Source organism: Castor canadensis, chromosome 12 (genome assembly GCF_047511655.1).
Source record: "Castor canadensis chromosome 12, mCasCan1.hap1v2, whole genome shotgun sequence".
NCBI classification, from domain to species: Eukaryota; Metazoa; Chordata; class Mammalia; order Rodentia; family Castoridae; genus Castor; species Castor canadensis.
The window spans coordinates 128786823-128810153 of record NC_133397.1 but is presented as its reverse complement, the minus strand read 5'-3'; the positions used below and the strand labels follow the sequence as shown (position 1 = coordinate 128810153).

At 49.0% G+C, this 23331-nt stretch overlaps 1 protein-coding gene across 3 annotated transcripts in view; it reads right to left on the bottom strand.

Moving 5' to 3' along the window:
• Bcar3 (BCAR3 adaptor protein, NSP family member) overlaps window positions 1-23331 on the bottom strand; it is a 119952-nt gene that overhangs the window by 49575 nt on the left and 47046 nt on the right. For all 3 annotated transcript variants that reach the window (XM_074050957.1, XM_020171837.2, XM_074050958.1), the window contains one exon: window positions 14872-14911. In XM_074050957.1, the coding sequence (XP_073907058.1) occupies window positions 14872-14911 (40 nt within the window). The remainder of the gene's footprint in view (window positions 1-14871; window positions 14912-23331) is intronic.

Genomic DNA, 23331 nt, shown 5'->3' with positions numbered 1-23331 from the left:
GTCATCCCAGCTAAGCGGAAATTATAAATAGAAGGATTATAGTCCAAGGCTGCCACATAAGTGCCTGACCCTATTTGAAAACTAACAACAGGGCTGGATACCAGTGGCTCATACCTGTAATCCTCGCTACTTGGGAGGCAGAGATCAGGAGGATCATAGTTTGAGGCCAGCCTGGGGAAAGAGTCTGCAAGACCCTATCTTAAAAGTACTCAACACAAAAAAAAAAGGGCTGGCAGAGTGGCTCAAGTGGTAGAGCCTAGCAAGCGCGAGGCCCTGAGTTCAAACCCCAATACCACCACCAAAAAAGAAAAATAAATAACAAAAACAAAAAGGGCCGAGAGAAATGTTAAAAAGGTGCCAGGGCCATCAGGGTGTGTCAGCAACAGGTGGCAATTTATGATGTTTCCAGGGCACCTGTAAAGAAGTGAATTGTCTTGTGTTTTCCAGGATAAAGGTACAAATTTACCTCCAGGAAGAGGGAGGGGTTCATGGAGTTGGGACATGGGTCCTGAGGGTCAGTCTGAGTTTTGCTCCACACCCAGGCCCCCTCCCTGGCTTGGGGACCATGAACCAACTGTGCTCTCAGCCTTGCTGATGGAGGTAAAGGTGCCATCTTAAGTCCCTGGAGGGCATTTCTAAAAGGCTACTCTGTCATTTGGAACGAGGTACTGATTGAGACATTCCCTAATCGAGGGCAGGAAAACTTTGCTGTCACCTAGGAAGGCAATGTAGGAGCAGGAAGTTGACATTGCACCCCAAATCACATTCAAATAGTCTCCAAATCTGCTCCTTACACATCCTTAGGATGATGGCCTGGGGGAGTCTGTGTGCCCTGGCTGCGGTTCTGTGTGGCCCTCGGAGGGACCATTTACCCCTCCAACCATCTTCCACGTCCAGCTAATGAAGCAGTCATTCAGGCGACATGTCCTTGCTCATGGATCTTGGAAGCCATGCCTTCACATGCCTGAACACCACAGGGGCCCAGAGAACATGTGGGGATGGCACCGGGATTCCGGGTGCCACTGACACCTTGGAAGGGAGATGTGTAATGGGAGAGTGCACCTTTCTAGAGACACGGGTCTTATTCGTCATGTATGCAGAAAGGTGGGGACCCTCTATCCCTGGCTCCCCAGGTCCTTAATAATCTCACAGCCACAAGGCATGGTCCACCACACTGGTGAACCAGCCCTGCCATTCTCTGGCTGGACGAGGACCAGTTCCTACACTATTTTACTCCCCACAGGCTGTGAACCACCTGGGATCCCAAACAAGGAGAAGTGCCCAGGATACAGTCATTTCTCTCTCTGCTCCAGTCGTCCTGAAACCAGTGGACAAGAGGACTTGACCCCATCCCGCTCAGGCTCTCCCAAGTAAAGACCACGAGGAGACTGGGCAGAATGGACTCAGCTACAACGGCCACCTGGGCCTGGGAAAAATAAAGAGTCCAGCTGGCGTTGGGCAGTCCCAGGAAGCAGTCGGTCAGCTTCTGTGCTTCTGCTGCACAGAAAGCTCCTTTGAGAGTGTGAATGGGGGCTTTATGGAGCACACTGCTGTCCACAGCTAATAAATATGTGAAATGCCTCCCAGACCAGGTTCCTGCAGCCTGGACACTGGGGTCATTCACGACACAGCTAGATGCCATATGCAGAGAACTGGGCCTGGAGAGGAAACTGCCTCCGAGGGCCAAACAGCATGCTCTCATTCCTAGGATCTGATGCATCCTTATCTTCACTCACATGATGGAAGGACAGATGGAGCCCAGCCAGCTCACCCAAACGCTGCAGCAGTTAATGAGCGCTCAAGGGCCACAGCAACGCTCGTCTTCAGCCTGGCCCAAGTAAGTTCATCCCTGAAATCGATTCAGCCCTCCACTACACTTTCACAGGCAAGTTGAGGCTCTCTGCTGTAAGGCAGGCCTCAGTCCCAGCACTTTACAGTGTGGAATGAGTGATGACCCAGTCACCCGAGACTGAGCTGGTGTTTATTGAGTTTCACAGTGCACTGCATCGTAAGAAACAGGCCCATGGAAGACTCCTTCTTTCTCAGATGCATCTGCACCGTTTTCTTATTTTTTAATGAAAATGTAATGTCTTTTCTGTATTAACAATCGGGGTCTCTAAATGAAAATGCAATTGGCGGGTAGGCTGCATTAGGAAAAACTTAGCAGAAAAAATAAGGATTTAGACAAACTGGAGGGCATATTTTGCACTGAGGGGTGTCTGCAGCTCCCAGGCCTTAAGCAGCAGGGCGTCCCTAGTCCTAGGGTGCTCGGTGTGTTGGGGGTCTTTCAAGGAGTCCAAGAGGCCAAAACTTATCTACATAATAATATTGAGACCTTTTGTCACACCTGTTGTCTTAGATACTTATGAAGATGGGTGACACGGTCAGGAGGAAACAGGGCAAAAGCACCACACTGTCCTAGCAGCCCCTTCCTTCACCGCCCGGGGCCCACAGTGGTAAGAAAAAGCCACTGAGTTCAAGTCTGCCGTTCTGTGTGATGGCGTGCAGGCCGCAGGAGTGTTTGGCTGCCTGGAGGAGGAGAAGCAACCGTGCCACTGTACGGTCGTCAACCCTGAACATGGGACACCATGTACACTTCAAAGAATGTCTGACCAGCTGTGTTTATTCCCGCTTAGGTATTTATTTGACAGACATTTTCTGAAAAGTGAACGAAGTGAGCCTGTACCTAATGAAGACAACCGACAGTGTTTTTTGCCAGTGATAAAAATCCGAGCTGCCAAGAGGAAATCTGAACTCTGGGAAACTCAGGCCGCTGTGAACTTGCCAGCCGTCCATACTTTCATGACTTTCTGATGAGATTGGTGGTGACATGGCTGACTGTGTTTTTTTATCTTACATACTGAGGCAGATTAACGTTCACAAGATCTGCCTAACTCTTTAAATAGGTATTTTCCAAATGATTCATGCATCCAGGTACAAAGTCACACAAGGGAAAGTGAGCCGCTCAGTTAGCAAGAGAGACCAATTGAACCTAAAGGAACAGAGAGAAAAGCTCGTTCAGTAGGGTTTAGAACCCACATTGCAATTAACCTGCAAGGGAAGGCAGGCCAGTGCTAGCCCAGCATCAAAGAAGATGACCGACCGTCATCTTCAAGACATCTAAACTACTTCTCTTTTCTGAACTACCATCTACATGAGGCCAGATTTTCTTCAGCCCAACGAAACAGCCGAATGGAGCAGACCGGGTGTAAGAGAGGGAAGAGAGGCAAGCTGTGTTCCATCAGGCCGGGCACAAAAGCGATTTGTAAAACTGAAATCCAATGCCATTCTTACCCCTAAACTTCTCTTGTCTTGAAAAATGATTTTTTAAAATAAAAATACACTATTTATACTCATTTATGATGGTTTTAGTATCAGTTTTAAATGAACAAAATACATTAGATAAACATGAAATATTTATCAAATACAAATGAATTAAATAAACAAACATTTTCTGTATTTTATTTTATTCTTTTCTGGCAGCCCTAGAGTTTGAATTCAGGGCTCTATGCTAGAGAAGTGATTTACCACTTGAGCCATACCCCCACCCCTAAATAAATATTTAAATTTCTGTCATGATGAACATAAATAGGTATAACCTGTATAAGATTTTTTTTTTAGGATTCTCAACATTTTGTAAGAATGACAAGACTGAAGAGCTTAGGAATTTTTCTCCCATATTTAAGCTACTAGTTTTAGACAATTTTGATGAAGTGACAAGTTTTCAGCACCACACTGATGGAGCAAACATTAAAAATAGAAGGTGTTTTTATTTTCATAAGTAACTGCATCCTTAAAACACAATTAGAAAAAATGTAGGGGAGGAGAAATGACCCAAGCATTGTATGCACATATGAATAATTAAAAAAAAATAAAATAAGAAAAAAAGAAAAAATGAATATGCTGAGATAAGTGTGAAAACCAATTGCTAGGAACTTCATTTTGACCCCCTGGTTACCCAACACATGGTCATTCTCTATGCCCACGGTTTTATTTGAACAGAAGTTCTTGCACAAGAGCACCCAACCCTTCTTGCTTGATGGCAACACTGCCCTTCCAGCACGATGCTTGACTCCTCTCCTCCCACCTCGCAGCCAATCCACCAGGACACCCTGACGGCCCGACCTTCACCTGGGTGGCCACCCTGCTGTCACAGGCCCAAACCACCACCATCCTCACCTGGCCTCCCACTGCTCTCCCTGCTTCTGCTCTTTGCCTCTGCGGTCTACAGCAACACAGAAACGAACCCGAGACAGCATCCCATCTCACCCTGGAGAAGTTCAAGTCCTTACTCTACCTTGCCACCTTTATTACGCTCTCATTCCATCGGCTCCCCAGGCCTCCTCACTACTCCTGGGGACGGCAGGCTCTGGTGTCCTGGCCTTGTCCTTACCACTTTCTCTTTGTCTTAGACATCATGGATGACTTGCCCCTGCCCCTGTACCCAAACGTCACGTTCTCAATGAGGCCTTCCCTGGCTACTTTACCTAAAATGTAACATTTCCACTGGGCACCAAAAGCTCATCTTTGTAATCCCAGCTACTCAGGAGGCAGAAAGCAGGAGGATCATGGTTTAAAGCCAGCCTGGGCAAATAGTTTGTGAGACCCTATCTTGAAAAAACCCATCACACACACACACACACACACAAAACAAAAACAAAGGGGGCTGGTGGAGTGACTTAAGGTGTAGGCCCTGAGTTCAAACCCCAGTATCACAAAATAAATAAATAAGAACATATAACATTCCTTTACTCCAACATCTCTTCAGTTCAGTGTTCCCTCACTAGTGAAGGTTCTCTGGGTAGCACTTGGCGCAATCTAACACAATTGACTCGCTGTCTTGTCCTCTCCTCTGCCACTCCAGAATATGAGCTCCACAGGTCAGGGACACTGTGCAGTTCACTGGTGTGTCCTCAGCCCGTAGAACACTGATCAGAACATCAGGGATACTGAATAAATATTGCCAAATGACTAGGCACTAACTGAAAACCTGTTTTTAACAGAACATTAGAAAAGCCCAAATGTCAGCAGGAAATTGGTTAAACACACCTAAATTTCATACAATGGAATCCAGGTTGCATGTCCCTTGTCTGAAGTACTTACTGAACTGTTTCAGCTATCAGGGCTTTTTAAATTGCGTCATATCTGTAAACACATAACGAGATATTGTGGGGATGAGACCAAAGTCTAACTGTGACGCTAATTTATATCTCAAGTACACCTTACATACACGGCCTGCAGGTCCTTTCGTACAATCTTTTGACAACTGTGTGCATGAAACACAGTTTCACAGTCTGGAAGTCTCCACTGCTAGCTTCAACTTAGTGCTCAGAGTTTCAGATTTTGGAGCACTTTGGATTTCAGAGTTTTTGATATGGGATCCTTGACTATACCAAAAAAAGGAGGGCTTGGGTCTTGAACATGAGGTGAGGCTCAAGTGGTAGAGAGACTGCCTAGCAGGCACAAGGCACTGAGTTCGAACCCCACTACGGCCAGAAAGCAACAAAACAAAACAAAAAGGAATGAGGTACAATGGAAAAAAAAAAAAAGTATGCAAAGCAGTGTTCAAGGACAAATTATTTTGACGGAAAGTAAAATTCCTCCCCAGCTCAGCCTCTTGTTGTCTTAACAATCTGACCATTCCTTATAATTTCTCAAGAACACTCCAAGTGTCAGGCTTTCCCCGCTCAGGGAACAGCATAGCACGCACTGACTCACCCTGCCCCTCCCCAGTCAGCCCGGACACACTGTCCACAGGCATGGGTGGCCCCCATCAGTCTCTACCCCCACGTCACCTAACACCAGCTTCAAATCCAAATCCAAATCCAAATCCAAATCAAGTTCTTCCAAGGAAGCATTTCAGTCAACACCAGGGTCAAACTCCAGACCAGCCCCCGACCTCCCCAACGAAACCTACCTGCTACCTTCCAGGGTGTTAGACAATTATCCTAATGGAATGCCTTTAATCTGCCCTATATGAAGACAACGTGACACACTTGCCTTTTTCCAAACTGTAAACACAGCCCTACTTTCTGAAGTTGAAAAAATGTGATTAAGCACTCCCACAGAGCTGCACTGTTGTGACACTCGGCTGCCACTAGAGGGCAGAGTTTAACCGCAAACGGTTCCAACGCTGAAACCCTGGCCTAGGGTTTCGTGCTGAGTTAGTGGGTAAGGTCTAAATCCCAGAAGATTCCAGAAGTGTACTTTAGGGTATCTCTGCCTAAATATGTATTCAGGGGCACAGCAGTGACCCCCCACCCCTTTCCGTCTCCATCCTGTACCAGGTTGGCAAAAGAAGGCAGACTGAGGTTAGGTGTGGGAACCTCCTGGCTAATGTGAAATTAAAACACCAAGAACTTCTGGAAAATTCTTGGCTACGTCAGTCTTAGATCTTTAGAACAACTTCATTCTCAACTTCAATGTCCTTTGCTTGTGGTTGTGTGCAAAGGACTTCTTAAAAGGACAGGAAATGGTCCTCACCATCAGAGCTCACATTCTCCTGAGATTTTACTTTTAAGTAAACAAACAAAAGTAAACCAAAAAAAGGGAGGTGGGTGCCGTGAGGAGCGTGTGGGGTAAGAGAGGACAGGACGCCTCAGCCTCGGTGAGGCAGCAGTCCCCGGGAGTCTGATTACAGGCTAAGACCCCCACACTCGTTTACTCACTGCCTTCTGAGGGTCCTGGTTATGGCGAAGGAATTCCAGTCACTAACTCCCCAGCCAAGGTCACAGAACCAAGAAATGGCTAGGACTTGCATTAGCTCTCCAGGACCGCTGGGACTAATTACCCCTGCTTAGTGACGTTAAGATAAAAATTGGGGCTAGCCAAGAATTACAAGGCCCAGAGTTCAAACGCCTTGGTGTTCTCTGGCTCGTACTCATCCCTCCGTCTCTGCCTCTGTTGTCACACGGCAGTCTGCGTCTGAGTGTCCAAATTCCCTTCCTCTTAGAAGGGCACCAGTCATCGGATTAAATCCATCCTGATTTAACACAGCGCCATCTTAATTTGATTAGTTGATCTGCAAAGACCCTATTTTTCAATTAAGGTCTCCTTCACAAATACTGGGGATAGAATTTCAACTGCCTTTTTGAAGGACATTATCTTAACTTGGGTTTATCTGCAAAAACCCTATTTCCAAATAAGGTCACTTGCACAGGTCCTAGGGGTTAGAATTTCAACATATCATTGTGGGGGACACAGTTCAACCTGCAGCCACATCCCATGACATCCAAACCATTCAGCAGCTCTGCCTTAAACCCTGTCAGGGAAGAGGAAAGGCAGAGACGTAGGGGCAATGGGGAGGTCCAGGATGGGGGTTTAGAGACTATGGGATGGTTGGCACGAGATGAGGTTACAGCCCCATTGGATTTCGGGGTCAGTGACAGAGGTGAGTCTGTTGGAAGCCACCATTTCAATACTTGCTCGCCTGTTTGTTTCCCAGTGTCTTCGTCACCTTTCATATTGTCCAGGGTCTCGGAAATGCCGTCTTCCTTAACCAAGGGGGGGGCAGCACCTCAGCTCCAAGGCTAAAGACTGCAGCAGAGTACGCAAATCCCCAGACAGCGTGAATTTGCCTTTGTCCACTCATGGCCAGATCAGGACACTTCAAACGTCTCCAGAGGGCAGCTGCAGAGTCCCCTGGGCTCACATGGTCAAGTTCAGAAGGCCCCAGGAGATTTCGCTTTCCTCTGACTCATGAGAACTCACCTCAGGCTGCACTGGCAGAGCAATGACTGGCTGGCGGCGTCATCTGCAGGAGCATCCCCAGGCAGGCACAGTCCGGGTTCAAGTCCCCAGGCTCTCCCCACACTTCTCTTCAAGCAGCGAGACCTGCCTGGTCCTGCACAGGGCCTCGGGTCTGCCCCACAGATGCTGAGATGCATCCAAACCCTTCACAGTGTCACTGTGTTGGCAGGAGGGCTCACTGCTGGGTCATCAGGAAGGACAAAGGGGATATGAGCAATGCAAGGTGGCACAGTGGCAGTGTCAAGACGGAAGACAGAATTTTCTGTTGGAAGCCGGATACACACCACTGGCGAGGCAAAGCAGGAACAGTGGAGCTGCACACGGCCCAGGGCTGGGGTCTGCAAGTGTGTGGGTCACTCCGTCATAGCTGCTCAGGCCACCTGACGGTACATAGTGCATGGCTGGGCTCCAGGAACACGTTAAGTGTGCACACTGAAATTTAAATTCTGTGTAATTTTGCTTTTATTTTGTGGTACAGGGGTTTGAACTCTGGGCCTCATGCTTGCTAGGCAAGTGCTCTGCCACTTGAGCCACGCCCCAGTCCTTTTCAAATTTTCAAATATAAAATCCATTTATATCCACAAAAACAGGTGGCAGGACTGCTTTGGTCTTTGGTGACCCCCTAGCTCTGAACATATCCCAAAGGCTCATGAGTCAATTTGATTGTGGTGACAAGGTTTCCACATGGAAATCACCTTTCCCCTCTAGAATGCTGACTGGCTTCTGGCACAAGGCCAGGTCCCATGTGAACTCTGGAGCTTCCTCTCCCTCACCTGCTCCATTCAAGTCCTGCCAGGATCTGTCATCGTGCCTAATAAAATGAGTCTTAACGTCGTCCCCGAAGGCCTCTGCACCTGGCCTTTCCCTCCCCACTCTTCTAGGTAAGGCCCACCTAGTCTCATTTGACAAAGAACTACCAACACGTGGAACACGTCCGAAAACGTTTGCTGGCTGAGCCCACGCAGCAAACGTCTACACGCACAGTCCCCTCTCTTTCTGACTGCAGTGTCACTGGTGTCGTCACCTCAAACCGGAAACCTCCCCGACTGAGCTAGGGCAGTATCTGAGGGCCAATGGAGATGTGGACCTGGGTTTTAAAGGCAGGCTTACTGACTCTCATTTGCATTTAGTAATCGTCAGCCTTTTCCATTCAATTCTATGGCCAGTTAGGTAACTATCCCCACAACCAAGGTATTCCTATTTCTGCCATCTGGAAAGTTCCTTTCCTTGGAGGCCCTGGTCCCCCATCCCTTGATCTGTCTTCCAGCACTATACACTTTTTCTTTTTCCAGATTGTCATACAAATGTACTCACCACCTTTTGAGGCTGTCTTTCACTCAGCATAATACATTTGAGATTCACCCTTGGTTTTGTGGATCAATTAGTCCATTCCTTTTTGTGGCCGAATGGTATGCCATTGTGTGGGTGTCCTACAGTTTACTGAAGGACATTTGTCACTGATGAATAATGTCACCACGTGCATGCACATACAGACTTTTATATGGACGGATGTCTTCATGAGGCTTTATTTTTTACAAGTGGCCCCACATTCACAAGCCTGAAGGGGAAGAGTCTGTTGAATGAGGAACTGACCTCTACCACCCCTGTTCTGTCCTCCCCCACAGCCTCAGCGATTTTCTAAAACTAGTAACACTGACCCTCCCAAGAACATGGGCTCTGGGGCAGAGTTGGGGAGCTGGAGCTGTTTCCTGTTCACAGCTGGCAGCGTTTGATCTCTGGCCCCACAGGGGACCGCACGGGCTCTGTGGATGTGCACACGCAGGCAAAAAGCTGGAGAGCACGCCAACTGGAGCATTATCTAGTTCACGTAACTTGTTCAAATCTCACGGGATGCAGAGCGTGCCATTGTTTTTCTAAGTCCCTTTCACGACTCTGTTAGCTGGGTGATTCACAGCAGATGGCCTGTTGTCCTGCGGGGAAGAAAGACTTTCCTCAAAGACAGCTATTTACCCATGACCATGGCTGTGGCCACGATGAGCACAAAGGGGAGCTGAAATCATGTGCCCTGCTCCCACCGAGGCAGCCAGGGCACTTATTCTTGGCTCTGGAATTTACATAATTACTCCTTTTATAACCTGCCGGGTGACCTAATATGTCCCTAACCAACTCGGGAAGTGGCCGTGTGAGAGCCTCGCCTCCCACAGGCCAGTACGAGGACACAGCATGCAATCATTAACCCCTCAGAGGACGGAAGCCACAGGGCCAGGGTCCCATTCATCACAACAGGTCCAGTGCTGTCCTTTCTTCTCCCCACCTGCAAGGCTGGCTCAGAGACCCCGGGCCGTTTTATTAAAGCTCACAAGTGGGTCTAACAAGAGTCCACCAAGCCAACCACAAAAGAGGAGGACATTCCTTCACTCTACCCTGGCCAGGAACAAAGGCTGCATTCTGTCCCCACACTTCCTGGAGAGCCGGCCTTTGTCCACAGCCTGCCCACCCAAGAGCACTTGCCATCTCGGTGCTAATTTGAAAACATGGGCATCCCAAATTTCCCTTTGTACTTTGCTAGGTTTCTCAGTTACCTTTCTTAAAGATAATTTATTTCTAAGTGGAAAACCTGTAATAACCTTTTTTTTCTTAGAGGAAAAAATCACACAGCTGTGACCCTGTCAATTACTTTAATCCACTGTCCACTCCCAGAAAAGAGTGCACTACAGTAACTGTAGGCCTCGGGTGTGAAGAGGCTGGAAAGAATTATCTTCGGCACGAAAGGAAGACAGATATAAAAGAAAGAGACAGAAGAATATAAATTTACAACATTTAGTGTAAGAACACTCCTGAAACTCAAGGAAGTAGTTCCAAGAAAAAAGTAAAAAGAATAAAAAGTGAAACCTAGTAGATCCCAACGCAGGTGTGGGAGCAAACGTGCAGGTGGAGACGGGTGGGAAAATGCTCTTGATCTTCATCCCTGAAATAGAACAGGAAGTGCCACCTTTGGTCCAATCAATATGGCAATTTTATGATCCAGAGCAACAGCACAGCTAGTTGTGATGGTCACACCTGTAATCCAAGTACTCAAGAGATGGAGGCTGAAGATCCAGAGGTCAAGGACAGCCTGGGCCACATAGACTCTGTTTTGAGAACAGTGACTCCTTACCACTTGCTTAAAAAAAACAACAAAAACCAAAACGTCCTTTCTGGCTTATCACAGGCATGGAGATTCCCTAAAATGTAACAGTAGAAGGAACGAGAGCCCACCCCAAGGCTTTCTAGTTGTGGGGAAGATGGAGTCCATAGAGAAAGTGCTGGGTAAGTCCAAGATCACAGTGCTATAACTAGAGCTAGGGTGTAAGTCCAGGAAGCATAACTTGGACTGTTATCTGAGAAGTGCAACACACTGAACTATTACCAATTACCAACATTTTAGCTCAGCTATTCTGCCAAATTTTCTAAGCTGTGCTGTGATACGACGAGTCTAAGAAACTGGCCACAGAGTAAATACATCTTACTGGGGTAAAAAAGTGACAAAACCCAACAGGGGAAGTAAGCAGGTAGAGCAGCCCAGAAAAAAGCTGCATCCCAGTTATGCCCAAGGCTACTGCCTCTAAAAGCTCTTTCCTCCTGCTAATAAAAAAAAGTTGGTTTTATCTAGGGTAAGGTATGCTAGGTACGCAGAGGAAAATTCCAGAGCTGTACACCACTGACCCAGCCAGTAACTTTAAGGCAGACAGCAGGAGGAAGGTTTCTGCGTTCTGACCTGGAAGGAATAGTTTCTTGCAGACATGGTGGAGGAGGACCGGTTATGTCTGATTACAGAAAAGGACCTTGTGATTATTCAAAGCTGTTAAAATCAGACCTTCACAATGATCATGTTTTGAGATTAAAAAAAAATTGTGAGGCGAGCGGTAGGAAAACAAAGAGTAGAAAAACAAGAAAACAGAGCTCTCCAAGGGCAGAATTAAAGAGACAGAAACAGTGAGGAATGAGATTCCAAAGTCCCCAGATCTGCTATTTATTTTCCTATCACGTCCAATCACCAAACTGAGCCTGTCCAGGGTCTACGTGCTGTGCTGTAGGGAGGCCCAGCAAGGGGCCAGCCTGCCGGACAGTGTAGAGGAACCCCAAACAGCCCCAGGGCTTCCCGGCCTCCGTGCTTCCCTCCACTCCGCATGGGAAGGTAACTAGGCAACCAAGACCCTGGACCCCTTTCATGCTGGATTAATGCATTGCAGTGCAAACCCTCCGGGGTGTGAGAAGGACACTATGAACTGGGCAGAATCCACGTTTGGATTCTTTCTCTCCCCAGCTCTGTCCTGCGCAAACCCTGCAGTCTGGCCCCACTAGCTACAGGGTCAGCATCTGTGTCCTGTGTCACCCATCCCAAGGAGGCAGGAGGCAGTCTGGGATCTGTCTCTTCTCCCTCTGGGCACTGGGGAAGATGTGACAGTCTCATGACGACAAGGTGACCATTGCCTTGAGACACAGGGGAACCTGGGGATGGAGGCTCCTAGCAGGATTGCATCTGCTGACTGCTGGCCACACACAGGAGGGGTGATGATGAGTCTCTAAACATCTGGCATCTCGACTTTTTTTGTTTTGGGGGGGGTGATACTGGGATTTGACCTCAGGGCTTCACGTTAGCCACCCTGAGCCACTCCACCAGCCCTTCTTGTGTTGGGTATTTTCAAGATAAAGTGTCCTGAACTATTAGCCCAGGCTGGCTTCGAACCAAGATTTTCCTGATCTCAGCTTCCCAAGTAGCTAGGATTATAGGCATGAGCCACTGGTGGGCACCCAGCTTGACTCTTATGTATTAGACCAATGACCCTGACCCCATCAGAAGGGCCTCCACGGTACTTCACACTCTCCTCCATGCCCCCAAGACTGAGTGCACACGGGGACTGTGAAAAAGAAAGAAGTCAAAGTCAAGGGACCAACTGGATGTCACTGCATCCCCAGCTCCCTCACCTCCCTTCACCTATAGTCAGCCACCTCTGGTCACAAGGCACCAGCTGGCCCTGATTTACGAGGACTTCCTGGCACTATCAGCCAGGCTCCAAAGTCTGAAAAGGGCTACAACTGACCTGGACTGGCCCAAGAAGACTGCCACATGGGCCTCTTTGATACGCATCAGAGCTTTACAGTCCAGGGAGAAAAGTGAAAGAAAACACACCAGCCATGGTGTCTCTTTTCAGTCACTACAACAGCGATATGGCACATGAACGAGAGCTAATGGCTTAGACAGTCCAGCATTCCCCCTTGATCCTAACGAGATAAGAAGCACAGACAGTGTCCTATTCTCCACAGGCTGCACTGTGTTTTTTTCCTATCTGCCCTGCAGTGTGACCACAGCATACCAGAGTGAATCTGTCCTTTTCATCACTTCTCTGTGCTTTGAGACCCGTAAGTAAAATGATGGCGACCTGAACACAAGCACAACCAGACTGTGATGGGGTGGCATCCATACTGTGGATATGCAGGACAATGGGATGATTCTCGTCCCAGGTGGGAAGAAGCAGGACAGCATAAGATTTCACTGTGCTACTCACAAAAGTATGCAATTTAAAACTCATGAATTGAGCATTTCTGGAATTTTTCACTTAGTATTTTTGGATCATTGTTGACTTCAGGTAGCTAAGACCACAGATTAGGGGTAACTACAATCCTAAAGCAGGCCACCCTAAAATTTTCCAAGTCCAGCTGTAGAATTTATTTTTGCTTTATCTTAAAGGGGGTTGGAATCTGATACAGAAAGAGCCAAGTTACGAGAATAAGGATGGGGTGTGCCTGCAGAAGTGTGACGAGGCCTAACAGTGGGAGGCAGCAATTGACCTCTGAAAGGTGGACGTGAATGACTGACACACTGCAAATCGCAGGGCATATCAGTTAAGCAAAAGCTAGCCTATGTGAGCAGCGTCCCATCATGCTTTGCAGTGTACAGCCTGCACAAAAGCAAATATGACGTACACAGGAGGGACACAGAGGCGCCAGGTTCCAGTGCGGGCACACCATGTCTGCTGCAGAGGGAACACAGCTCAGACACCTCGGGTTTAGGAGAAGGTAGGAAAAAATACCGGTCCGAATTTCCACAGACTCCGCAATGACAGGTGGCTGTAGGGAGCTTTCTCCTCTGCCATCTGCCCCTGGGCAAAGAGGGAGGAGGCGCAAACTCTAAGGAAGGCTCAGTTGGAAGAGAAGTGACAGGGCTCGGGTCCTGGGATGCCGCCCTAGGAGTACGAAGACAGAACATGGTTCCTCAGGAGGAAAGCCTAAATCCCACTCATGTCCCAATCATCTCCTGAAAATGACATGTGTTGTCATAAACCCAAGTGAGACAGATCAGACTTCTGTCTTCTGCCGGAGATACCAGACTTAACTACAGTTCAAAAACAAAGTGACATGAAGCAAACATGCACCTCCCCAAACGGGGGAGGGCAGAGGGAAGAAGGGAGCGAGGTCTCACCTTTCACTCAGAAGGAAAACACAGTTTAGAAGATTGGATGTTGACAGGCACTGGCCGTTCACCCCACTGGACAGTGAGCATCCCTACTTGGCCCTGTACTGGCCACCAAACAAGAGGGCGGCAGTCAGAAGGGAAAGGGCAGCTCCCAGACCTCAGGGGCCTGCAGTCCTCCACCCCAGGTAAATACAGTCCACAGTTCCTTGTCTACCCTTCTAAAACCCCAAACCTCTGGAAACAGGGAATTCAAAACCCAACTCGTGCACGACAAACGTAAATAGGCCTCACTGATGGCAAAGCATGACCCGAATACAATCACTTGTCATCTACTGACCCCGCTCAGGGTGAGTATCCTTAAGTGTCTTGGCCACAACAATGACTTTGATTATCAGGTGCTGACCCCAAACCTTCTCTGCGTGATCACACACAATGGTCAGACCTTTCTTTAGAACAAGACAAAAAGCACCTCTAACTTTTAAAGCACTTTTGGGACACATCATCAGGGAAAGGCAGGAACTGAAGTAGGATGGTGGGAGACCCTTAGCAGTTTACAAAGGCCTAAGAGGGTCAAACTCCCTCTGCAAGTTCCAGACAAACCACGGCTTCCACAGACGCCGACTGCAGCATTACTCGGTGACGCCGTGCTGTGAACGGAAGTCTGTGACCCAGGGACATGTCCACACCTGAAATCCGTTTCCTACCTTCACATATTCCAGAGTTGGGTCTAGAAGAGGCGGGTCCCTGAAAAGAGAAGAACGAGAAATCAGAGAACGATTAGAACAAGTCATCCTCACATGCAGTAGATGTCCAGCAGAATTTCACCCGTCCACTGACATTCACAAGCTGGGCCCCACCCCCAGGCAACCCTCAAGACAGACAGGGTGTCAGAATGAAGGCAGGTTCCTCACACGGGGCGGGGTGGGGTGACACCGGGGTCTTAGTCTGGAAGTACCACGTGCTTGCATGTCAAACTCAGGCCTTGGAATGCTGGGCTACTTTGTATGTGGCCATTCTAGGGTCACTCAGGCATCAAAATGCCTTCAAAGCTTGAAGCAAAGCGTGCCAAGGTGGCGGAGGGGGAGCAGGGTAGGACTGGATGCTCCACACACAGCACTTTTTTGGTTTTGGTGGTACTGGGTTTGAACTCGGGGCCATGCCCTCAGTGAATAGCACTCAGCACTACTGTGGTCTAGGTCAAGGCCAAACAGCCCCACGGGCAGTGGTGTGCCTGCTTGGACAGTAAGAAAATGGAGACTCAGGCAGTGAGCAGTTGCCGATGTTGCCTGGGCCCTGGGGGACATCGGAACAGAGCATCGTACCCAGCTCTGTTTCCTAGTCACCCCTTCTCTTCTGACCACTGCATGCAACCCACCCGCACCTGGGGTGACCCTGAAGACTCATCCTAACCTTCCCTGGCACACTGGCATCTTCCTCCATCTGCTCCTTGCCCTTGTGTCCACCCAAGCAATCCCTGAGGGGTGACCAGACAATGACAAGTGCACAGCCGTGGGTGACCCTACATGAAGCAGGGAGACACGGAAGCTAAGGTCCCCAGCACCTGCAGGGTTGTGGTGAGGTTCCCCACGATGAGAAAAGACAGCTGCCTCCAGACCTGAACTTGAAAAAAATCAACAACGCCCTCACAGAGACGAGGGCATTAAAAAAGGGCCTCACGGCTTCAATGACTACCGTTTCCCTAGTGGGGAGGGAGGGTCCTCGGCACAGCACCAGGAAGGCCTCATCAGAAGCCAGGGATCCCCACCAACGAGCAGCCCCCACTTCTCTGCTATGGGGAGTCCGCAGCTTCTTCCCAGAGCACAAGCAGTTCGGTCACTGCCTGCAGAACAAGCAGTCCCAATCGCATAGGTCAGGGACACATGGCCTTGTAGGGGAAATGTGGCCAAGCCCCAAGCCCTCCTCACACTGGAGCAGCTGTGATGTAGGGCGGCCGGCCACAGCACTCCTGCACAGGACAGGCTGGCCTCCAGGATGTCCCTCGCATGCACAGGCCAGGCTCTGAAAGGAGCCTTTGCAGAGCCCAAGCGCTGAGAGGGCGTAAGCTCGAGGTCCCCGCACAGAGGGTGGGAGCCAGAAGTCTTCAGAGCCTCCACACAAGGCATCCTGCATCGCCGCGGGGACAGGTCACTATCTCCTCTGCAGTTCTCTGTAACACCAATGTCCACCCCGCAAAGTGTCATGCTCCGACAGTGTGCCCACGTCACCAGGCTTGGGTCCTGTGGAAACACCAGCCAGTGACCAAAAACTGTCAGCTGCGTGTTGTTTCTACTTCCCTTTCACGCTCTTGACGCCTCGGTTTCCACCGAATTAACTTTTTTTTATGGCAGCCCTGTGATTTGAACTTGTGCTTGCTAGGCATATGCTCTACCACTTGAGCCACACTCCCGGCCCCTGTTGCTTTAATTACTTTTCGAATAGGGTCTCGAATTTATGCCTGGACTGTGATCCTCTTATTACTCATCCCGTGTAGCTGGGAAGACAGGTGTGTTCCACCACACCCAGTTATTGTTTCAGATGGGGTCTCATGGACTTTTTGCCCAGACTTGCCTCCAAACGTGATTCTCCTGATCTCTACCTTCCAAGCAGCTGGGGTTACAGGCACAAACTACCACCATGCTTGGCTTTCTTTTTACATTTTTTGCAAGTAATGTAATTAGACATGAAATTAGAAAAGAGAGAGGTATTTAATGGACTTTCAGATAATTATGAAAATTCTGCTTTGATACCATACCAAAAGTCAGCAGCGATAGTTTCTTTTGTTTTGAGACAAGGTTTTACTATGAAGTAGCCCAGGCTGGCCTCAAACTCACAGTCCTCCTTCCTTAACCCCTGAGGGCTGGGGGTGGAGGGGTATGAGTGACAGGTTTTTTTTTCTTCTTTTTGGTGGACTAGGGTTTGAACGCAGGACTTCAGCACTCTACCACTTAAACCACACCTCCAGCCCAGCCCATTTGGCTCTTGTTATTTTGGAGATGGAGTCTCTCAAACTATTTGCCTGGGCTGGCCTCGAACCTTAGTCCTCCCAATCTCAGCCTCCTAAGTACCAATGATCATAGGCTCGGCTGAGTGGTCATTTCTTACAGGTTATTTGTAAGAAGGGACCTGAAGTATCTTCTTGCCTTTAGTGATGTGTCACTGTCACCAGAATGCTAGAAAACGCAGGTGTACTGACTTAACGCAAATCTCCCAGATTTCTGCTAATTTCAATACAATATGCAAAAGCCCCACGTTTGTTAATATCACTACTGAGCTGTTAAAAGAGTCATCGAGTACTAAACTCAAAATTCACAGTGATACACATTTTTGAAAACTCTGCTTTTCACTTGAAAACTTGAGTTTTTCCACTGGCAGCTAACATGTCAAATGTTCCTCCAACCTCACTCACCTTGCAAAGCATCTGTCAGACTCCAAAGCCACACCGTCATGATCTGACGATTTCGTCTTGGTTTTGTTTTGTTTTTCTTTTTAGCAATTTCTGTTTACAATTTTGTGCCTCACATTTTTGCCTTTCTCACAGGATTGCACCTGTTTTTTTTTTTTTCCTTTCTTGATGGTGCTGGGATTTGAACTCAGGGCCTCACGAGCCACTTGCCAGCCCTCATTGCCGAGGACTGAAGTGTTCACGAACGTAAGCGCCCTCCCTGAGCTGGGTTGGGGGGGGTGACTACAGGCAGCAGTATCCTCACTCAGGGAAGAATTACCTCAAGGTCATTGTACTTCCTACTTGCTACAGTAAATATGGAAAAGATGTTTACTTAAGACTTGAAGCTGGCTCACGCTTGCAATCCTAGCTGCTTGGGAGGCTGAGATTGGAAGGGTCTTGATCCCAGGACTGCCCAGACAAAAAATTTCACAAGACCCCATCTCAACAGAGAAAAGCTGGGTGTGGCGGTGTGTGTCTATAATCCCAGTGATGGTGGGAAGCACAAAACAGAAGGCTCGAACTCCAAGCTGGGGTGGGAGAAAAAAGTGAGACCCCATCTCCAAAAAGTGCTGGAAATAGAGCGCCCACCGAGCAAGCATGGAGCCCTAGTTCAAACTCCAGTACTGCCAAAAAGAAAAAAAAAGGCTTGAAATGATGACATTTAAATGTATTAACATTTTAAACTTTTTATCGTTTTCATTAGACATTTTTAAACAAAAGCAAGTCCTGCTTAGCTGTGAGAGCACAGAGGTGAGGTCTACACTGGTATGGTTTGGGACCCTGACTGGATTTGTACTGAGGCAGCAACAATTTCATCCAGCATCCCTCTTGTACATCACTGCAAATATGACCACAGTGAAAAAGGCGAGTCCCACGTTAGGCCTGTATGAAACAGGCTGGACCTCCCAGATCCCCTGCCCGGGTCTCAGGTTTCCCAGGAGCCCGGGGGTTGGCTGTACTTTGAGAACCACCATCCGCAGCCCTGAGTTGTGGGCTCAGAGACTGTCACCCACGGGTAAAAGATCACCCTCCAAAACGCAGAAAGAACTCGGACAGTTCAACAGAAAAAGGATCAAATTCCAGAACAGAACCCGGCTGGGTGAAGCTAACGTGGCAGAGCGCTTGCCTAGCGAGCCCGAGGCCAAGTTCAAACCTCGCCACCACTAAAGAACCAGACTGTGACGACACCTTTCTGATCGCTGACCCCGAGTCAACACGGGGGGTGGAAGATCTGGCACAAGTGTCCTCGCGTTGGTCTTCAAAACCCTACCTGCTCTGCAGTGGTCCCACACGCGTTTCCTCATCCCCTGGAATCTGTCCCCACTCTATTTATTTATCTGTTTCTTTATTTATGGCGACAGGTCTCCCTATGTAGCCCAACCTGGCCTTGAACTCATGAGCCTCCTGCCTCTGCCTCCAGGGCGCTGGGCGGATGGGCGTGCCTCTCTCATGGGCCTCAATAAACTTTCCACACTGTGATGTGACACAATGGGGTGAGATGCACCAACCAGGGTCTGTTCATGTCCTACAAATCACAAACTCAGCAAATGCCATGGAAGGAGACCACGGTCAGACCAGAACAACCTCAGCCTCAGATGGAGCCAGGCACGAGTTTTCCTGCTCGTCCACGGCGCTCCTGAACTGGACGCTCCTAAGCGAAAGGCCTCACGTTTCTCAGTCGGGAGTGAAAAGAGCTGTGAACTAGCCACAAGAAGGTCCTCAGAAATGCCTCAGAGGTGCCATCTACACCTGGCCGGAAAGGGCCACACACAACAGTGTGTCCTCACAAGATGAGGACTCGTCCACTCACGACCAACACAAGTAACCAAGATCAGTGAAATTCATCAAGATCAGTGAAACTTAAAATTCTGTTCCTCAGTCACACCGGTCACATCCCCGAGCTTAGTAACCACTGTGGCTTGTAGCTGCCGCAATGCACAGCCCAGTGATACAACATTTCTGTCACTGCAAAAGTCCCATGGACGGTGACGCTTTAGAAAAACCCCTTCCAAATACAAGAGCGTTCTGCCTCCCGAGAGACCTTACTTTGTCATTTCTCTCCCCTCCTCCAGGAAGGCCACCTGTGTTGCCTGTGAGGTCTGCACCACTCCTGCACGATGTCCTGTGTGGTTGGTCATCCCTCTTTCTGCTTGGGCCTTACTTCCAAGTCAGCAGATTGCTCTTAAACACCAATTCTGGCCCACAGAGCCAGAAAGGACAACTTCAGGAAAATTCAGTAAGGAGGATGTTCTCACTGAGGCAGTGCTAAGGGGGAGCACAGGCCACCTGGCCTCCAGGTGATTCCGTCTCTGAGGGGGACACCAATAAGCTGCTTCAGGAGCCACTGAGGCACAGCGCCTGACCTGGCTCGTTCCCAAGTTCCAAGAGTGTGAAGTCTGGCCCCAGAACAAGCCCGGGGGGTGCAGTGAGTATCCACACCCACGCGTGGCTGGAGACAGCAGAGGACAGTTTCAGCGTTCAAATGGCTTTTCCACCCGACAGGGTGAGACAGGCAGGTGTAAGCACCCGCAGGGCATGAGTGCAGGCGAGCTGGCCGGAGGGATGTGCCAAGTAAATTATGTCTGGATTTCAGCAAGGAAGTTGAGTAACCATGACCTCATTGTGACTGACAGGAAACCTAAGTTACTGAGTGTTTAGTACGGTGGATTGGACTCACTCAGAACCCACAGCATCACACCCAAAACAGAAACAATCCTGACTATCTGGAAAGGTCCTTATGGGTGGAGGAAGTGCTCCAGCCTGCCCTGTGTCACTCTCACTGTTCCCATGCCACACTACTGACGGCTCGTTGGCCACTTCACAGGTGAAGGGAATCCGGCAGGGTGAGGTCCTGGGATGGACACTCCAGCTGTGAACTGTGAGCTGGGGTGCAGGTCACCAGGGGAACTGTAACCTCCCTGTACCTCAGTTTTGCCATCTGTAACATGGGAATAAAAACAGTACCTGCTTCATAAGGCAGGTGTGGCGACTGGATGAAGGTGAAATGCACTTGCCAAACTATTTTAAACAGGGCCCAGTACACAGCAAGATAAAGGTGTATACTCAGAATCGCAGGGGCTGTGTGCTAGGAAACACTATTAGGTCCCCTGCCCCCCCGAAACAGTTTAGGTGAAGGGTAAATTCTAACCAGATGAAGTGGAACAGGACGGACGCTGGCATCTAATTTAAAAACTTGCACTTAAGCCTACAGAAACCATGTGAATTTAAGTTGATCAAGTTCAACCGAGCAACGGCAGGATAAACCCTGGGAGCTCCGATGGGATCCTGGGCTGCTCTGGTAGAAAGTTAAAACCCCGAGTGAAAGGAGGTGAGGCCACCTGTCAGAGCACGTCTGGAATATTCACTTTGAAAACACTGAAAGTAGTGAGGTAGGGAAAACAGCACACTGGGCAGGCCCAGAAAGAGGAACCAGGACAGGGCCTGCAACACAGCACGGTTAGCCTGGAAGAACAGCCGGGAGAGGATGGACACAGGACGACAGACGCTCACAGCCGAAGGCCGGCGTGGAGGAAAGAGCAGACGCTCTGTTTGCGTGAGGGCAGGGGCACTGTGGGGGGACGGGGATCTGAGGAGAGTTCAGCCTCACTTAAGGAAGTCCTCCCAACAACGAGCACTATCTTAAGATGGGGTACCCTGCCTTCCCAAGACATGCGGAGGGTGACATGGCGGTCACTTGTCACGTGAGGGCTTGATGGCCCCCTGTCCACTCTGCTGTAGAAAGCTCGGGTGTGAGGGCAGAGACTTTTTACAACATAGTGTTTATTGAGCACCTACCTTGTGCTAAGGTGAGTTCCATGAACTGGGGATTTAATATCACCGTCCTGTGCAAGAGGCGATAATATCCCAAATGACAGAAGATGAAACAGCTAGGAAGAGGGGGAGCTGTGGTGTGAGCCTGACCCTCCTGGCAAGTTACCAGGCTCTCCACGGCACTGCCGGGGGACTTGGCCGTGCAGGTGACCGTTCCACAGAAGCTAGGAAAAGGCACAGGCAAGCACGGTCTGCCACTCTGCTCTTCCCCCCATTCCCTACGACAGGAGTGGCCAAGAGAAGCCACTTGGTGTTCAGGAGGCCAGAGAGAACTCCAGGTCCACGCTGGCCTTACTGCTCCTGTGGGAGCCATGTTCCCATGCGTGGACGGACCGTAAGGTGCTGTCACCGAACCGAAAAAGAAACTCTGGCAGGGAATCACTTGGAGAACCGTCTGAGCAGACATCTGCATTAGTCTGCTTTTCTTCATCTGCAAGGCCTGGAGCCCAGAGAAAATGACAAAACGAAGTCCCCCGTGGCCCTGTCCCCAAATGAATTCAAGTCCTGTCCCTTCAGGTCCGAGGGACAGGAGTCCATCTTTTTTTCCTCACTGACGTCACAGGACGTTTTCAATGAATGCTTGTTTACTTCCTTAAATATTACAGAATAAATCAGTGGCTAAGAGTGCGGCCAAAAGAAGAACCGTTTACAGTAGGCTTGTCATTTCAGGCAATGGAGGGCATGAGAAATTAGGCGTTAGAAACACAGACTCAGTCAAGGTCCTGGTCTCCAGGCCAGCAGGGATGACAGATCCAGAGACCCAGCTCATCTGGGGTGTGAGACGTATCAGTGGGTGGGGACACCGTCAGGGCCTTTCAGACAACATGGGAGCTACACTTTGAGGCCCGAGTGTTCAAAGTAGAAATCTGTCTGCCTTCTTCACTTGCTTCCTACACAGCATTGCCCAGTCACCACTGGGCGAATTCATGAATCCAAGGGTCCCAACAGAGCCAGGGTGGGTGGAGGAAGAGAGTGGGGAGGGTAGAGGCTAGAGTGGAGGCCGAGCAGGAGGCAGAAGGGGCTTGGATGCCTGGACACACATTTAGACTTAATCAGGAAAGCAATGAACTTGTTGGAGGATCTAAAGCTGGAAAATACTAGAGATTTGTGTTCAGTGAGGAAAAAAGATTAGTTGGGTCAAGTGGAAGTCAGGAAACCAAAGAGGAGAACATGGGTGCCCCTGTGCAAGAGATGGGGGGACCTGGACTACAGGGTCAGAGGGAGGAGGGCGTAGATTTGAGAAATTTTGCAAGTGAGAACAGACTCATCTTGGTAAGTGATTGGCTTTGGTGGTGATAGGGAATTCTCTCCAAGTGAACTGGGTAGATAGTGCCTGACAGGTGGCGAGGACTCAGCAGCTGTTCAGAAGGAATTGGCCTCACTTTCGCCTCAGGCACTACAGTATTTAGTTAAGAAAACTGAGATGTGAGTGAACAAGACTTCACCTTTTTAACCCCATCTCCCACGGTGGCAGTGCCCCTGTGACGGCTGCAGTGACTCCACTAAGTGAGCTCTCCTTCCTTCTCATCCTTCCAACTGAACCCAACCTTAATTTCTACATTATACACCTGGAGGAGCTTATGTGTGCAAGCTAAAAAGCACTATAACTTATATGTGTCCAGGCCGCAGAGAATGACAGAAATGCATAACCCACGTGCACACAACTCACTTTCATGTGTCTTAGCAGAACTCCAGATTTGCCAACCTTGACAGCCTTGTTGTCATCATTCTCTCGGACACTCACATTTAATGTTAATTTTTGAACCAGGAAACAATGTTCATTTTTGAACATCAACATGCAAGAAAACAAGTGGTCTTGAAGAGCTGTCTGTAGGTTACATTGTTCACAAGAAGCTGGTTGTCAACACAATGTCTCTTGACCGTGTTT